We start from the raw sequence: 14,059 nt of genomic DNA on the forward strand, positions 1-14,059 counted from the left end.
AAAAAAAAAAAAAAAAAAAAAAGAATGCAGGAAATACACTAGCACCTGATAAATCTTTATCCAATTATCCAAAAGAATGTTTTCAAGCAAGCATGACCCTAATTATCAGGTCTCACTGCAAAAAAGAAACATGCCATGCTACCTGCCCCTGCTGCCTCCTCCAGGCACTAGCAGGAAGATGACGAGTGGGTGGGCTGGCCACCTTTCCCCCTCAAGAATATGCTCACATGGCAGCTTGCTCAGTTTCTGTCATGGGCAAGTGCTTTATGTAAGCGCTGGCATTTCTCTCAGCAAGTATGTTCTATAGCAGCACTGCTTTCAGCTGAACCCTAACCGGGTGGAAATGAACTCCTGTCCTGCTTGTCCGCTCTCTGTACAGTGGGTAGTCTGGGTGCCATAACTAAGCACTGGCATTTTCTTTTCTTTCTTGCCTGCAAGGCACGTTAGTGAATCACTGTGAAAGCAATGACAGAATAAAGTCTGAAGGTTTATAATAAAAACCTTCAAAATCCTACTGCAGATATTTGTTTTTCAACTATTTTAAAATTAGAAATTGTGTCTTTCACAACTCTGAAAATTTCCCTTCATGACCACAAGTTTCTCTCCTTCTTCCTTTCCTATTCTCTTGCTTCCACTGAACCTGAACTTCAATCTCCAGTCCCTAGCACTCCATTCTTTCAGTGTTTGAGTGTTTCCAGTTTTGTCTCCCTTCTCAACCTGAAACTCTCAATCATTGCAAATGGACATCCAACGCCACTTTAACTGCTAACATCCTTTTGCTCCCTTATAAATATTCAGTCTTATCTAAACTTCTAGTTTCTGTTCTAAACCTTCACCATTCACCTGAAGCCTTCTTATTCCCTTCTAGGTGAATGAGAAAACAGAGGCCTGATCAAATGATCCAATATACAATTTCAACTTTCCTCCCCCACACCTCTAAACTTGTCTAACTTTTTATCCCATCCTTCTTCCTGGTTTTGGAAGTGGTCCTACTTCTTTCCACTAAGGCTAATTCTCTACCCATGCTACATCCTATTTCCCTGGCACAGCCTCTGAGGCCTTTCTCCATTAACAATCTTTCTTCTCATATTTTCAAGTCCTCCTTTGCACTTGTTTCTCTCTCTGGGCCTACAAGCATGTTTAACACTCCCACATACTTAAGAAAAAACAAAAAACATTTTCTCATCTCTACCTCTTATTCAGGTGACCCTGCCCATGCTCCATCTCCCTCTGCCCCCCTCTTTCCTCCCCTTTACAACTAAACTTTCGAAAAACTCAACATTTGCCATCCTCACTCCTCTCACTGCAATCTGACTTTTATTTACACTACTCTATTAAAACTAGTTTCTTAGTTTCCATTACATCACTGAATTGTCAAATCCTAGGCCTATTTGACATGGCTGGCCCTTCCCCTTGCAACATTTTCCTGTCTCACCCTCCAATAGTATTTCTTCTGTTTTTCCTCATATCCCTCTGGCTGTTTGGTGTTGTTTTCTGTCCTGTTTTCTTTATTCTGTGCTGATGGCTTCCTAGGGCCAATGGCCTTTTTCTCTATGTTTAAAAAAAAAAAAGGAAGAAAAAAAATCACATCTATTCCCACTGCTCCACTGCGGCCTTTATGTGTAACTCCTTCATCTCATCTTTTTCTCTCCCCCTCCCTCCTGCCCTTACTTTGCTCCTATGCTCAGTTCCATACTTCCAAAGGCATGCTGGACATCTCCACCTGGATACCCCAATTAAAGGCAATTAAAAACAATATGACCCAAACTACACTAAGGAAAGTCCCTGCTTATTCTTCTTATCCTTCAATTCTTATTTCCATCAAAAGCCTCATTATTATCCTCATCACCACTTAGAAATTTGAGGCTTAATTTTTTTTTGTTGAGACAGAGTGTCACTCGGTGTCCCTGGGTAGAGTGCAGTGATGTCACTATAACTAACCACAAGCTCCAAACCTGGGCTGTGAGTGATCTTTCTACCTCAGCCTCACTGGTAGCTGGGACTACAGGAACATGCCAAATGCCCGGCTGGGTTTTGTTCTTTTGTGTATTTTTTTTTTAAATTTTTGTATTTCTTTTGTATTCAGTAGAGACGGGGTCTCACTCTTGCTCAGGCTGGCGTCGAGTTCCTGAGTTCCAGCTATCCTTCCGCCTCAGCCTTCCAGAGAGCTAGGATTACAGGCGTGAGCCACTGCATCCAGCCACTGAGGCTTAATTCTTAACTTTTCTCTCAGTTTCCATAATTTCTTGGTCACCAAGCTCTGTTGACAATATCTTTTCCAAGCCTTTATCATCTTTTGCATGGATTATTAAACTAAATTCTTCATTGTGCTTTTTGCAACCATGGTATTTTCAGCCCATTTCCCCACTGCCACAGGAATTTATTTTTCTATAGTGAAAAGTCTATTATTAACCATAATAAATCCCCACTGTTTATAGGACAAAGTCTGCACTCTTTACATATGGCATGCAAAACTCCTTATAATCTGGCTCTAACTAGCCTTTCTCGTCTCATCTGCAAGTGTTTCCCACAAGGTATCCTATCCTCCATATTTCATGGCTGTGCCTCTGAGCACAGTTTCTGTACTGAAATGCTCTCCTCTCCTAGCAGATTTTTCTAACTTCTTTTTCATACACAGTTCCAACTCACTTCTTCAGGGAAGTCTTTTTCCTAGAATCTTCCTATGTTGTGCCCCCATAACATCCTACAACTTCCTCTATTCAAGTACACTTGCTTTAGTGTTATAAATCCCTTACTTAAGTTCCTGGATTCCACCTGTAACAGTCTGTCCCTCAAAGGACTGAGTTTTATTCTTCTTCATAGCTGTCCTAGCTGCAAATATTTTCTAAAAAAAAAAAAAAAATGTATTTTTAAAATAAATTACTGAAAATAAGAAGGAAAACTACTATATAGTCTTTAAATGATCTTTTTCAAATTCAGCATTGTGTTTTTATTGGGCCAATAAAGAGGAGATATCAATTTAATTAAAATATTTACTGTAGCATTTTCTAATATATACAAAGCACTGTGCCAGCCATCAAAGCTATAAAAGTTTCAAGATGTAGGGAAGCAGGCAGTGGAAGAAGGAAGGGCCAGAAGACTTGAGCCACTGTAATAAATGTTATACTAGCATTATAAACAAAGTCTTAAAGGAATTGAGAAAGAAAGGATTAATTCTGCTTCCATAATGATGTTATCAGTAGAAAAAAAAGCTTTCACATCTAAAAAACAGATAAAGTATTTCATAAGCTAACTTACAGAACAAATAAAGCTAAGCTGCTTTAAGTTTACATATTCCCTTGTACTATTCTTTAAAAGTATTTTTGATTAGATAACACATGTACAAAATTCAAAGGGAACAAGAAAGTAGACATTAATTAAATTCCACAAAGTTTTATTTGGTAACTACCTTGCACTGATGAATAAAAAAAAAATTCAAGGCAAAAAAAATTACAAACAAACGAACAGGCAAACAAAAAAACCAACAAAAAACTGTAGTCCCAGCTACTTGGGAGGTTGAATTAGGAGGATTGCTTGAGCCCAGGAGTTCAAGGCCAGCCTGAGTAACATAACGAGACCTTTGTCTCCAAAAAAAAAGTAAGGAACAGATGGAGGCCAGTCTGGCTAGAGAAGAACAAATGAAAAAGGAATGGTAGGAAATGAGGTCAGAGAGGTGTCTGAGAGCCAGACCATCTAGGCCTTGTAGGCCACGGTACAGACTTTGGATCTAATTTTCTAAATGTGATTGTGTCCTATAACAAAGAATTTGACTGGCCTTTGTTCCTTCCTGGCTCCTCGGAGGGAGCTTCTAAACCCTTGGAATTCCCCGAGTGTCACTATCCATCCTGCTGGGCCCTTGGACCACACTTGAGTTTATGCTAAGGAGGGAGACTGGTTAGACTACTGCAGTATTCTAGATAAGAAATGATGCCTGGCTTAGACCAAGGTGGTTGTGATAGAGATGGTGAGAAATGAATGAATTTATTTTGACTCTAAAGTCTACTATATATGTTAAAGAGTTGGATTTAAGGTTTTTTAATGGTTGCATAATGGCTGAAATCTACTGCTGGGATATACCATGCTTGGTTTATCTAGTCTCCTGCTGATTGATTCTTAGTCTGTTGCCCATTATTTTTTCTGTTATAAACAATGCTGCAAGCAAGATGTCTGCACCTAATTATTTTACTTTTGTACAAGAATCTCTAGCTACACTATTCATTTTGGACAAAACATAGAATTGAGGTACTCTAATTTTGTGAGCAGTCCTATTTTTGCTTCTAAGCTCAAGTATTTCTTCTTCACTTCCTACTTCAAGTTTCTTCTTTCCTGACCACAGAATTCTAGAAAGTTAAAATTATGAGGATCTTAGAAGTCCTCTAGTTCAGTGGTTCTCAACGTGAGAGGACATTATGGTATCTAATCAGAATCTCCAGGGGAACCTTTTTTAACAACAGACCCTCTTCCTTTCTGACAGATTGTGGGAAAGTGGGGAGAGATGCCATATACTGTCCACATAATTATGAATGACCATGATTCAACCACCCCGAATAGCTTATCCAGTCTAATACCGTCATTTCCCACACGAGGACTGAAACATGTATCACATAGTGACAACACCAGAACTAGGGCCCTAATTGATTTTCAGTGCCACCAGCTCAACGTCTGAGCATATCAATTTCTTCCAACCCTTGACAACGTAAAGCATGACTACTACATTTTTTATTTTTGCTAATTTACCAGACCAAAAAAAAAATGTATCTCAACATTGTTTACAGGATGATTTATTACAGAGATTCATCTGAGCTATCTTAGAAGATAGCTGGGATTTCTGCAGCCATATATCACAAGGAAAAAAAAAATCACTTACTTGAAAACACAAGCTGGTTTAATAACAATAAGTTCTCTTTGACTAATTTCACTCAACCATCATCTTCCCTTGCTTTCAGTTCTAAAGATGACACTACTAAAAGCTTAACACTGCTCCTGCCTATACCATAACCTATAGACTAAGAAGGCTTTAAAGGAAAACCACTGAATTTTAGTTCTCCTTTCCCCTTTCAACTTAACAAACAAGACACAAAATTGGTACAATGGTTTTAACTGGAACTGTTCTAAGGACTTCTCACATATTATCTGTTTAATCTTCACACTATTCAATATGGAAAGGACTGTTATGAGGCACAGAAAGGTTAAGAAATTTGCTCAAGGTTAAACAGCCAGTAAGTGGCAGAGCCAGGACTTGAACACAGGCAGTCTGACTCCAGAACTGATTCTCTACATCACTAAACTCTTTATAGTCTGGCCTTAACCCACCTTTCCCACTTCATGTTTTCCCAATCCTAACCACCACTTTCAGGAAGCATTTTCTACAATCTACCCCCAACCCAGCCACTTAAGTGACCATTCTCACTATATCTTATAAACACTATTCCTGTACTTGGCAAATTATATTTAATTATCTGTTTATATGTCTGTGTCTTCAACTCAACTACAAATTCCTTGAAAATAGGAACTAATCTGTCTTTAAATCTCTAATACTCAAACACAGTGTCTGACACATAGCAGAAACTCAGTAGGTATCCATTGGATAAACATAAATGCACACAATTACTCTGTCTAAAATATTACATCTTTGCTCAGGCTGCTTTCTCCACCCAGAATAGCTTTCTCACTTTTCTGACTGGCAAACCCCTCATCTTCTCCCCACCCTCAATCATTTTTGAAGACCATTTCAAATGGACAGAGAAAAAAAGAGGAAAATAAACCCAATTTAAAAATCATTTTTTCTTCTTTGACACTCTACTCTGCCTGGAAGAATTAATTATTTCTTCCCCTGTGTTCCCACAGTGTTTTTCTGAACCCCATCAAAAATTTTTTTTTTTTTTGAAACAGGGTCTTGTTCTGTTGCCTGTGCTAGAGTGCAGTGGCATCATCATAGCTCACTGCAACCTGAAACTCCTGGACTCAAGTGATCCTCCTGTTTCAGGCTTTCGAGTAGATGGGACCACAGGCGCACACTAGAGATGGGGTCTCGCTATGTTGCCCAGGCTGGTCTTGAATTCCTGGCTTCAAGTGAACCTCCCGCCATGGCCTCCCAAAGTGCTAGTGTATCAGGCATGAGCTGCTGTGCTCCGCTCACTTTCTGAGCTCTACTACAATTATTCCTGTGGATACTGAGTTCCTGCCATAGACTAGGCACTCTTGAATCCAGTGAGGGTATCTTTATCTTTCTATCTCCAATACCTAGCATCATGCCTGGCACAATACTGACCCTCAGTAGGTATCTGTACAATGAATGAATGAACGTTGAAACAACATGAAGGTAAAATATTAGTTCTTCTCATGAGGAACAACTGATGTATCATAAAACAGCCAGTAGCACTGACTACATTTTGAAGAGAAGTAAAGAGCTTTCACTATTACTTTCTCCTAGGATACCACAATTCTTTTTAAAGGAACTCACTTTAAGTAGGAAAAAAGGCTGAAGCTGAATGAAAATGGATTATCTAATGATTAACGAGGATAAATTCAATATCTAAGCTGTGATAATCAAATCTTTAAAAAGAGATCTCAATTTAATATAACTGTCAAAGGATCTCTAAATGTTCCCTGGGAAAGAATATAATTGTATTATATTTGCTTGGAAACAATGAGGGGAAAAAAATTGGCCAGTCACTTTCACTGCATTGTTACAGAATAGGTCCTTCAAAATCTGTGATGAACTGAGCTGAATATTAACACTTGATTCTGAGTGATAAGACTTACCTCAGGAACTCTTTGCTCTGTTCCCACAGATCTTGAGTTTCTTCTCTAGTCATGTGTTTGTCCAGGTTACATACATTAGGTTTCTGGGAATATAACTTAAGGCACTGCTTCACCCAGTGCCACTGGTAACCTGGGAGGAAGGGGTTTGGGATAAAAATAAATCCTATAAAAAGATGGGTGGAAAAAAAAGAGATGGGGAAATTCTCCATCAGTTATTCAGATCATTTCTTTTTATTGACATCCTTACCCCCACTACTCTGTTATTCACTCCCTATATGCTTTTTGTTCATGCTTCAAGTTAATGAAAAGCTACATTTCGATGAACATTAGACAGCTACCATTACACAAATGTCTTTGGCTTTCTGGGTTATTCTCAAGAGAAACAAATATTCCACAAGGTTAACTGTCAATTGTGTTATCCCAAAGCAAACTTTAGAACTGAAAGTACCAGAAGTCCGCCCTCTAATTTTCAGTAGGTCTTGCCATTTAGAGTCATCCAAGACATTTTTGCTTCCCTATTTCATTTATTGCAGGGCACAGAGGCTGAAATCTTATACCGAATTTAACTGAAATATAGATTTGAAAAATCATCATCTAATGAATGGCATGCTGGTTATTAATCTATTTTCTCTCAGTTTCAAATCCACCTGTATATATTTGGCTTCATAGTATGGGGCTGAGACCCCGCCAACTACGTTTATTCTTTGCCAGCTGGCTCCCTGCTAACCTGTGCCTGTAGGGGGCAGTAATCGTAGGCTGGAGGGCAGAAGTTGGTTCTAATATAATTTTTCCACATCACTAGAAACAGCCTCATTATTATGTCTTTTACTCAGAAGTCTAAGCCCCAGTTCCATGTGGTCCCTTTTCCAAGCTTCTAAATTTAATAGTCCCAAGCTCTTCTGTTTTTCTCCCCAGTTGTAGGGGTAGCAACTGTTTCTTGCAGTTACTACTTCTGAAATATTATCTGTGTTCCTTTTTAGTCTTTTCAGTTTTCTTATACCTTACTAATAATTCCTTATATTATTTCAGTTAAAATAATTGGTGATTTCTGACTCCTGACTGATATAAGAAAGAAAGATGGTATTCAAATCTTCTCAGTATGGTACAATGCAACTAACTATGGCATATGTGTTGGAAAAATCTTTGTGACCTTGACAGCAACCTAATCTCATTTTTTTCTCTGAAAAGAGGAATAATATTTAATGGGAATCCTATGCATGGTAAAGATTCATTCATTCATCAAACATTCAACAAACACACACTATATACCAGGCACTTTCTTAAGACTTAGAGATAAAGAGATGAAAAACTTTGTCTGGAGAAAGGACAGGACAGACAATTATACAGATAACTTGTTTTTTGAAACCTGGCTATAAAAGGAAACAAAGGCTGAGTAGTCGTCATAGATGAATAAAGAATTAAAGAGGGGAGTTTATGGTTTTTAAGGATCGGCATGCTTATAGATTGTGAGGAAAGAGCCAGCAGAGAAGTGGTTGGAAATACAAAAGAGGAAAGGAACAGAGCAGGTCTTGAAAGCTGAAAGAGGTATAGAAAGTGAGATCAAGAGGGTGAAGGACTGGCTTTAAAGTGAAGGAATTCCTCTTCCTCGAAGATTGGAGAATAGGAATGAGAACATCTGCTTATAGGTGTGGGGGCCACTAGAAGCTGAAGGGGTTTGTGCCTGATAGACTCAGTTTTCCCAACCAGATAAATAGCAAGGCCATCTCAGCAAGACAGAGCACGGCTGGAGCAGGGTCCTGAGAAACAAGAAGCAATCAATGAAATTATACAAAAGGCAATCATTCTATATTAGTATTAGTGTAATGTCCCCCCTGCAAAAGGAATACTCCAAGCAGACAAATAGGCTAAAGCTTAAGGATTTCTGAGTTAAATGCTGGCAGTAATCTGAAGGTCTTCAATTCCTGGTTGCATACCAGATCTAGTCTAGACCAGAGGTCAGCAAACTTTTTCTGTCAAGGATAAAGATAGTAAATACTTTAAACTCTGAGAGTTATTTGATCTCTTTAGTACTCAACTCTGTCATTGTAGCAGGAAAGTAGCTATAGGATAGTAAGTAAATAAATAGGCATGGCTGCATTCCAGTAAAAGTGATTACAAAAACAGGTGGGGGACTTGGCCCTTGGCTGTAGTTTACCAACACCTAGTCTATACTATTAACCGTGACAGCACATTTTATGGAAATGTCCTTAGGAAGAATTACTTTGGACCACAGACAGTAAAGATACTGGGCTGAAGCTAAAACAAAACAACTTTGGTTGTTTCTTGTTCCAAAAAACAAATTTAAAAAAAAACCAAAAAACAACTTTGATATTACTAAACTACTCTTCCTCTCTTCTCTTTGGCATATAATTTAGACATAGAATAATGATAAAATTTAATAACAGTGATTAACAATAAATAAGTTTATTCCTAAGTCACTAATTATAGTAGCTGCTAAAAATAACTGGATGTGTACAAAGTGTCAGTGATTGTGCAGGCAACCTTATTCCTTTTCATTAATCTTCAATAACTCCATGAGAAAGTTATTAATCCAATTTTGCAGATACGGGAACAGAAGTTCAGAGGGGTAACATGACTTGACAGACTCATCCCTCTCTCCTGGCCCATCTTGTGGCCAACAGAACATATTTGGGATATAACAACAAAGTTGAGTTTGTGGCCATGGACCAAGCAAAACTAGTAAGTCTACCGAGGCAACAAACCTATGTTCTTTGCATTATAAATACCAGGCTCTACTAATCCAAGGTCACAAAGATTTACGCCTGTGTTCTCTTCTAAGCGTATTATAGTTTTTGCTCTTACATTTAAGTGTTTGATCTATTTTGAGTTTATTTTTGTATATGATGTAAGTTAAAAGTCTAAATTAATTCTGTTGCATCTGGATATTCAGTTGTCCTAGCACCTTGTTGAAAAGACTATATTCTCCACTACTGAATTGTTAAAAATCAAGGTCAATTAGTTACCAGAGGCTGAGAAGGGTAGTGGGGATGGTTAACGGGCACAAAAATATAGTTAGATAGAATGAACAATGTTTGATAACAGAACAAAGTGACTATAATCAACAGTAAGTTAGGGTATACTTCCACTAAAAGAGTGGAACTGGAATGTTCCTAACACTAAGAAATGATAAATGCCTGAGATGATGGACACCCCAATTATCCTGATCTGATTAATTCATGTCAAATGCCTACATTAAAACATTACATGTACCCTATAAAGATATACAACTATTATGTACCCATAATAATTAAAAAAAATATCAAGGTCAGTTACACTGACCACTGCTATGGTTTGGATATGATTTCTTTATCCTTACCAAAATTCATGTTGACATTTGATCCCCAATGTGGTGGTACTGGAAGGTAGGGCCTAGCAGGAGGTGTTTGGGTCACGGAGGCAGATCCCACATGAATGGCATAGTGCCATTCTTGAGGTAGAAGAGTGAGTTCTTGCTCTGGTGAGACTAGATTAGCTATCACAAGAGTGGGTTGTTTGTTATAAAGCCAGGAAGCGCCTGGGGTTTTGCCTCTATGCACATTTCTGTTTTCTCTTTGACCTTCCCTGTCATGTTATGCCACAACATGAAAGCCCTTGGTAGAGGCCAGGGCCATGCCATTGAATTTCCCTGCCTGGAGAACTATAAGCTAAATAAACCTCTTTTCTTCTTAAATTAAAAACAAATAAGTAAATAAATAAATACTAGGCTCTAACCAAGTAAGTCTACAGGCACATGCCACATGATATCTGGCTAATTTTTCTATTTTCAGTGGAGACGGGGTCTTGTTCCTGCTCAGGCTGGTGTGGAACTCCTGAACTCAAGCAATCCTCCCGCCGTGGCCTCAGAGTGCTAGGATTACAGGCGAGAGCCACCGAAATGGCCAAAAAACTAGTATTTCTTTTTAAAGATTTCTCTCACTTTTAACCTATACTGGAAATCACAACTGCAATGTTAACTTCAAGTCTTTAGAAAGAATCAGGACGGCAGATAAAGATTTGGCCCAATAAGGCATTTCGTATCTTCTAAATAGTTTATAATAATTTATCTACAACAGCCCCATGAGCCTAGAAAAAAGGTTAACATTACCAACACTTTGTTATTGTCTTAATTTCTCTATCTCTAAAAATTCTAAGCTATTTAGTCTATTAGGACTTTTGACCTCATTCAGTGTAAATCTTTAAATGTTCAGTCTTGGCAGGGCACGATGGTTCACACCTGTAGTCCCAGCTACTAGGGAGGCTGAGGCAGGAGGATTGCTTGAGCCCAGGAGTTTGAGTTGCAGTGAGCTATGATAGTAGCCACTGCACTTTAGCTTGGGAGACAGAGTGAGACACTGTCTCAAACAAAACAAAAACAAACACATGTTCAGCCTTGATAACAAGATTTAAGTTGCTATGCCATTTGAGAATATGACTAGAGTGACAATTATGAATTATTCATAACTCTTATATGACAATTATTATGTAATTATAATTTATCATTTAAAGCAGTTCTGCCAAAGTAGGTGTTCAGAGTTATGGCAGGGAGCCCAGAGTCAATGCCCTTATTTTTTTATTTGCCATGCCACTTCTGCCACATAAGGAAGGCACTGCTGACTCCTATTCTATACTTTGGGAATGGGCATCTCAGACAAGGCACAATTTAGGATGGTTTGGAAGTGAAATATTTATGTGTTTAGTTTTCTCCTTTGTCTATTTACTTGCTCACAGCTCCTCCTCTGAAATTAGATACATGATTGAGTGATTTTTGCCTTCTCTGAGGTCAGCAGCACTCACCAGGATAGCCTTCGAGGCCATAGGCTTGCCACTTGCTGACGGGCTGAAGTCCTGCTCTATGTGCATCGTGCTCACTGACTGAGGACACACTTAGCTGAGATCTGACCACCTGGCAGGAAGGAAACAGAAGTCAGAGGACTAAAACTATTTTGCAGGTCAACCCTGGGAATCTCAAATCTCCAAAGACATTTCTGGTATGAGGCAAAGCTTAAGTTTGGGATATTAATCTTAGCTCCACCACTAAAATCTGATCTAGGAATTTTAGATGAGTCACTTAACTTCTTAGAGCCTCAGTTTCTCATCTGTATGCTAACAAACACTGGAGTTACACAAAATTAAGATAAGTGGTAATAAAAATATTTAAGCAGGCTGATTTTGGCACTACCTTTTCTTTTGACATCACACCTTTGTGACTTCTTAAAGGACTCTGAATCATGAAAGGCATTTCGTGTACTGAAATATCTCAAGTCACAAAGTTATTTTCTTCAGTTGGGGCAAACAATAATGTCTTTAAGACAGTTGTATAAAAATGTTTCAATAAAACACTGGGAACTCTGCTAAAAGTACAGTATTTCTTCTCTTTTAGACGAAATGTCAATGCTAGAACTTTTGCTTTTGTTAATTACTTTGAAATGAATTTAGTATTTCAGAGGCTGATGAGGTTTTCTTTGCACATGAAAGTATCCTATGGATGGCTCATTACATTGGTTACGAAACCTAATATGCAGTCATTAAAATAAGGACACTAAGGGAAAAAAAAACCATTCTTCCATGAATAATAAACTTAGGGTCTGGTTTGCCTTAGAATGTATCAAATGTTCTTTCAAAGATAAATGATCTTTTATCCTAACAACTTCTCTAAATGTGAGGATTTCCAGACAAAATACCAACAAGTGGCTGGTACATACCAAGTCTCTACAATAAAAAGGCTATCTGGAACCCTCTGAGAGTCCTGATCAGCAAAGCTTTCCAGGTACCTAGGAGCTGATAAAATATTTTAAAACATTTTGTCATTATTTCTTAAATAAGCCATACTTAATACTGCACTATAATTCAGCAATGCCATCAGAGGTGAAGTTTGTGGACCTAATCTATCATATGCTAAACTGATGCAAACCACTGAACTTTTAAAAAAATGCTTTCTTGCTTCCTCCCTTGCCAGACTGTTAGTCATGCTTTCCCCACTTCTCCCATCACCTGTTTTGTAATAGCAACTTTTCTTATTTGCTACTCTTAATCTGCTGCAAGCTGGGAAACTAAACACCCAAGCTTTCATTTTACTCAACCCATGCAGTATTTACTGAGTGCTGTTTTAGACACACAATGTCCCATTCTCAGGTGGCTAACATTCTAAAAGCATGCATACATTATGGTAAAATACAAGTAAAAGGAACCAAATGAGGACCTGAAGGGTTCTCCTGAGACAAGTATCATTCTGGCGCTGCAGACTTTCTGTATGTTAGTTTGAGAACTTTAACACCATTTTTACTAACAAATGAAGCTGCTGAGAACCTGAGCTCCACACAAGTATGGAGTTACTACAGCATTCCAATTTTGTTGAAAATTAATTGAGAGTTATTACGAAGCTTGGAAAGAATACCTCATCCAGACATCTGTGGACACCAAGAGCAAATTAAGGGATTAGATATCCTCAATGTTAAAGCGACTGTAAAGAAAATATACACTGCACTACGGTTGTGGTTTCCCTTGTGTCCCTTCCTATTATGTTTCTTTCTTAATTTCCATGGGAAAAAGTAGAAATAAGAACAAGCTTGGATTCTGTATATATTCATTCGCCGTTTATTTTCAGTTTAGAGGGTTTATCTCAGAATCTTTCCATGACCATTTTCTAAAAGGCCCAAAGAAGACCCGGACTAGCTTTATGCACAGCGGCTTAACAACGTCGGATCCCTCTCAATTCGGGGATTTCTCAGTAGTTGGTTTTTTCAAGCTGCAAAGCGCTACCTTAACGCCTACGTAGGCGTTCTACGGAGTTTTACACAAACCAAAATAGAAATGTAAGTGGACAGTTAAAGGAAGAAATAAACACCAGTTCTCAGGCTTTTCTGGCCGAGGCAGCCGCCGGAAATCGCGCGAAGAAACCGGCAGCACAGCACTTCATTGCTGAAGTGTGACTGTCAGTGGGAGTTCAACTCCGCGCCCAGAGACGGTAGGGATCGTGCAATAACAATCGGTCTGGAGGCGAAAAGAGGCGAGGAGGACACGGAAGCCCCTCCAAGAAGCGAGGAGAGGTAATGAGGCGGCGCGGGCCGTTCCTCTCGCTGTACCTTGTGGGCATTAGGACCCGTGCCGCGGGCTGTATGGGCCGCCGAGAAGTCGATGACTCCTCCCAGGTCTGCGGTCCCCGGCCGGCTCTGCCGGTAGAAGCGGAAAAGTTTCCGAAAGGCGTCCTCTCCAGGCTCTGTCGCCAGCGTCGCCACAGAGCCCACGACCGCCGCCATTTTCCCCATTTCGCTGCCTGGCCCTCTCTGATCCGGAA

General features: G+C 39.0%; 1 protein-coding gene across 1 annotated transcript in view; it reads right to left on the minus strand.

Annotated features, from left to right (window-relative positions):
* ALKBH1 (alkB, alkylation repair homolog 1 (E. coli)) overlaps positions 1–14,033 on the minus strand; it is a 26,728-nt gene extending 12,695 nt beyond the window's left edge. Inside the window, exons 1-3 of the mRNA XM_012656154.1 lie at positions 13,848–14,033; positions 11,560–11,668; positions 6,766–6,928 (exon numbers count right to left, since the gene is read on the minus strand). Coding sequence (XP_012511608.1) covers positions 6,766–6,928; positions 11,560–11,668; positions 13,848–14,030 — 455 coding nt within the window. The 5' untranslated portion in view covers positions 14,031–14,033. The remainder of the gene's footprint in view (positions 1–6,765; positions 6,929–11,559; positions 11,669–13,847) is intronic.
* Between the last annotated feature and the right edge of the window lie 26 nt (positions 14,034–14,059).

Source organism: Propithecus coquereli, unplaced genomic scaffold, assembly GCF_000956105.1.
Source record: "Propithecus coquereli isolate 6110/MARCELLA unplaced genomic scaffold, Pcoq_1.0 Scaffold5, whole genome shotgun sequence".
In the NCBI taxonomy this organism is placed as follows: Eukaryota; Metazoa; Chordata; class Mammalia; order Primates; family Indriidae; genus Propithecus; species Propithecus coquereli.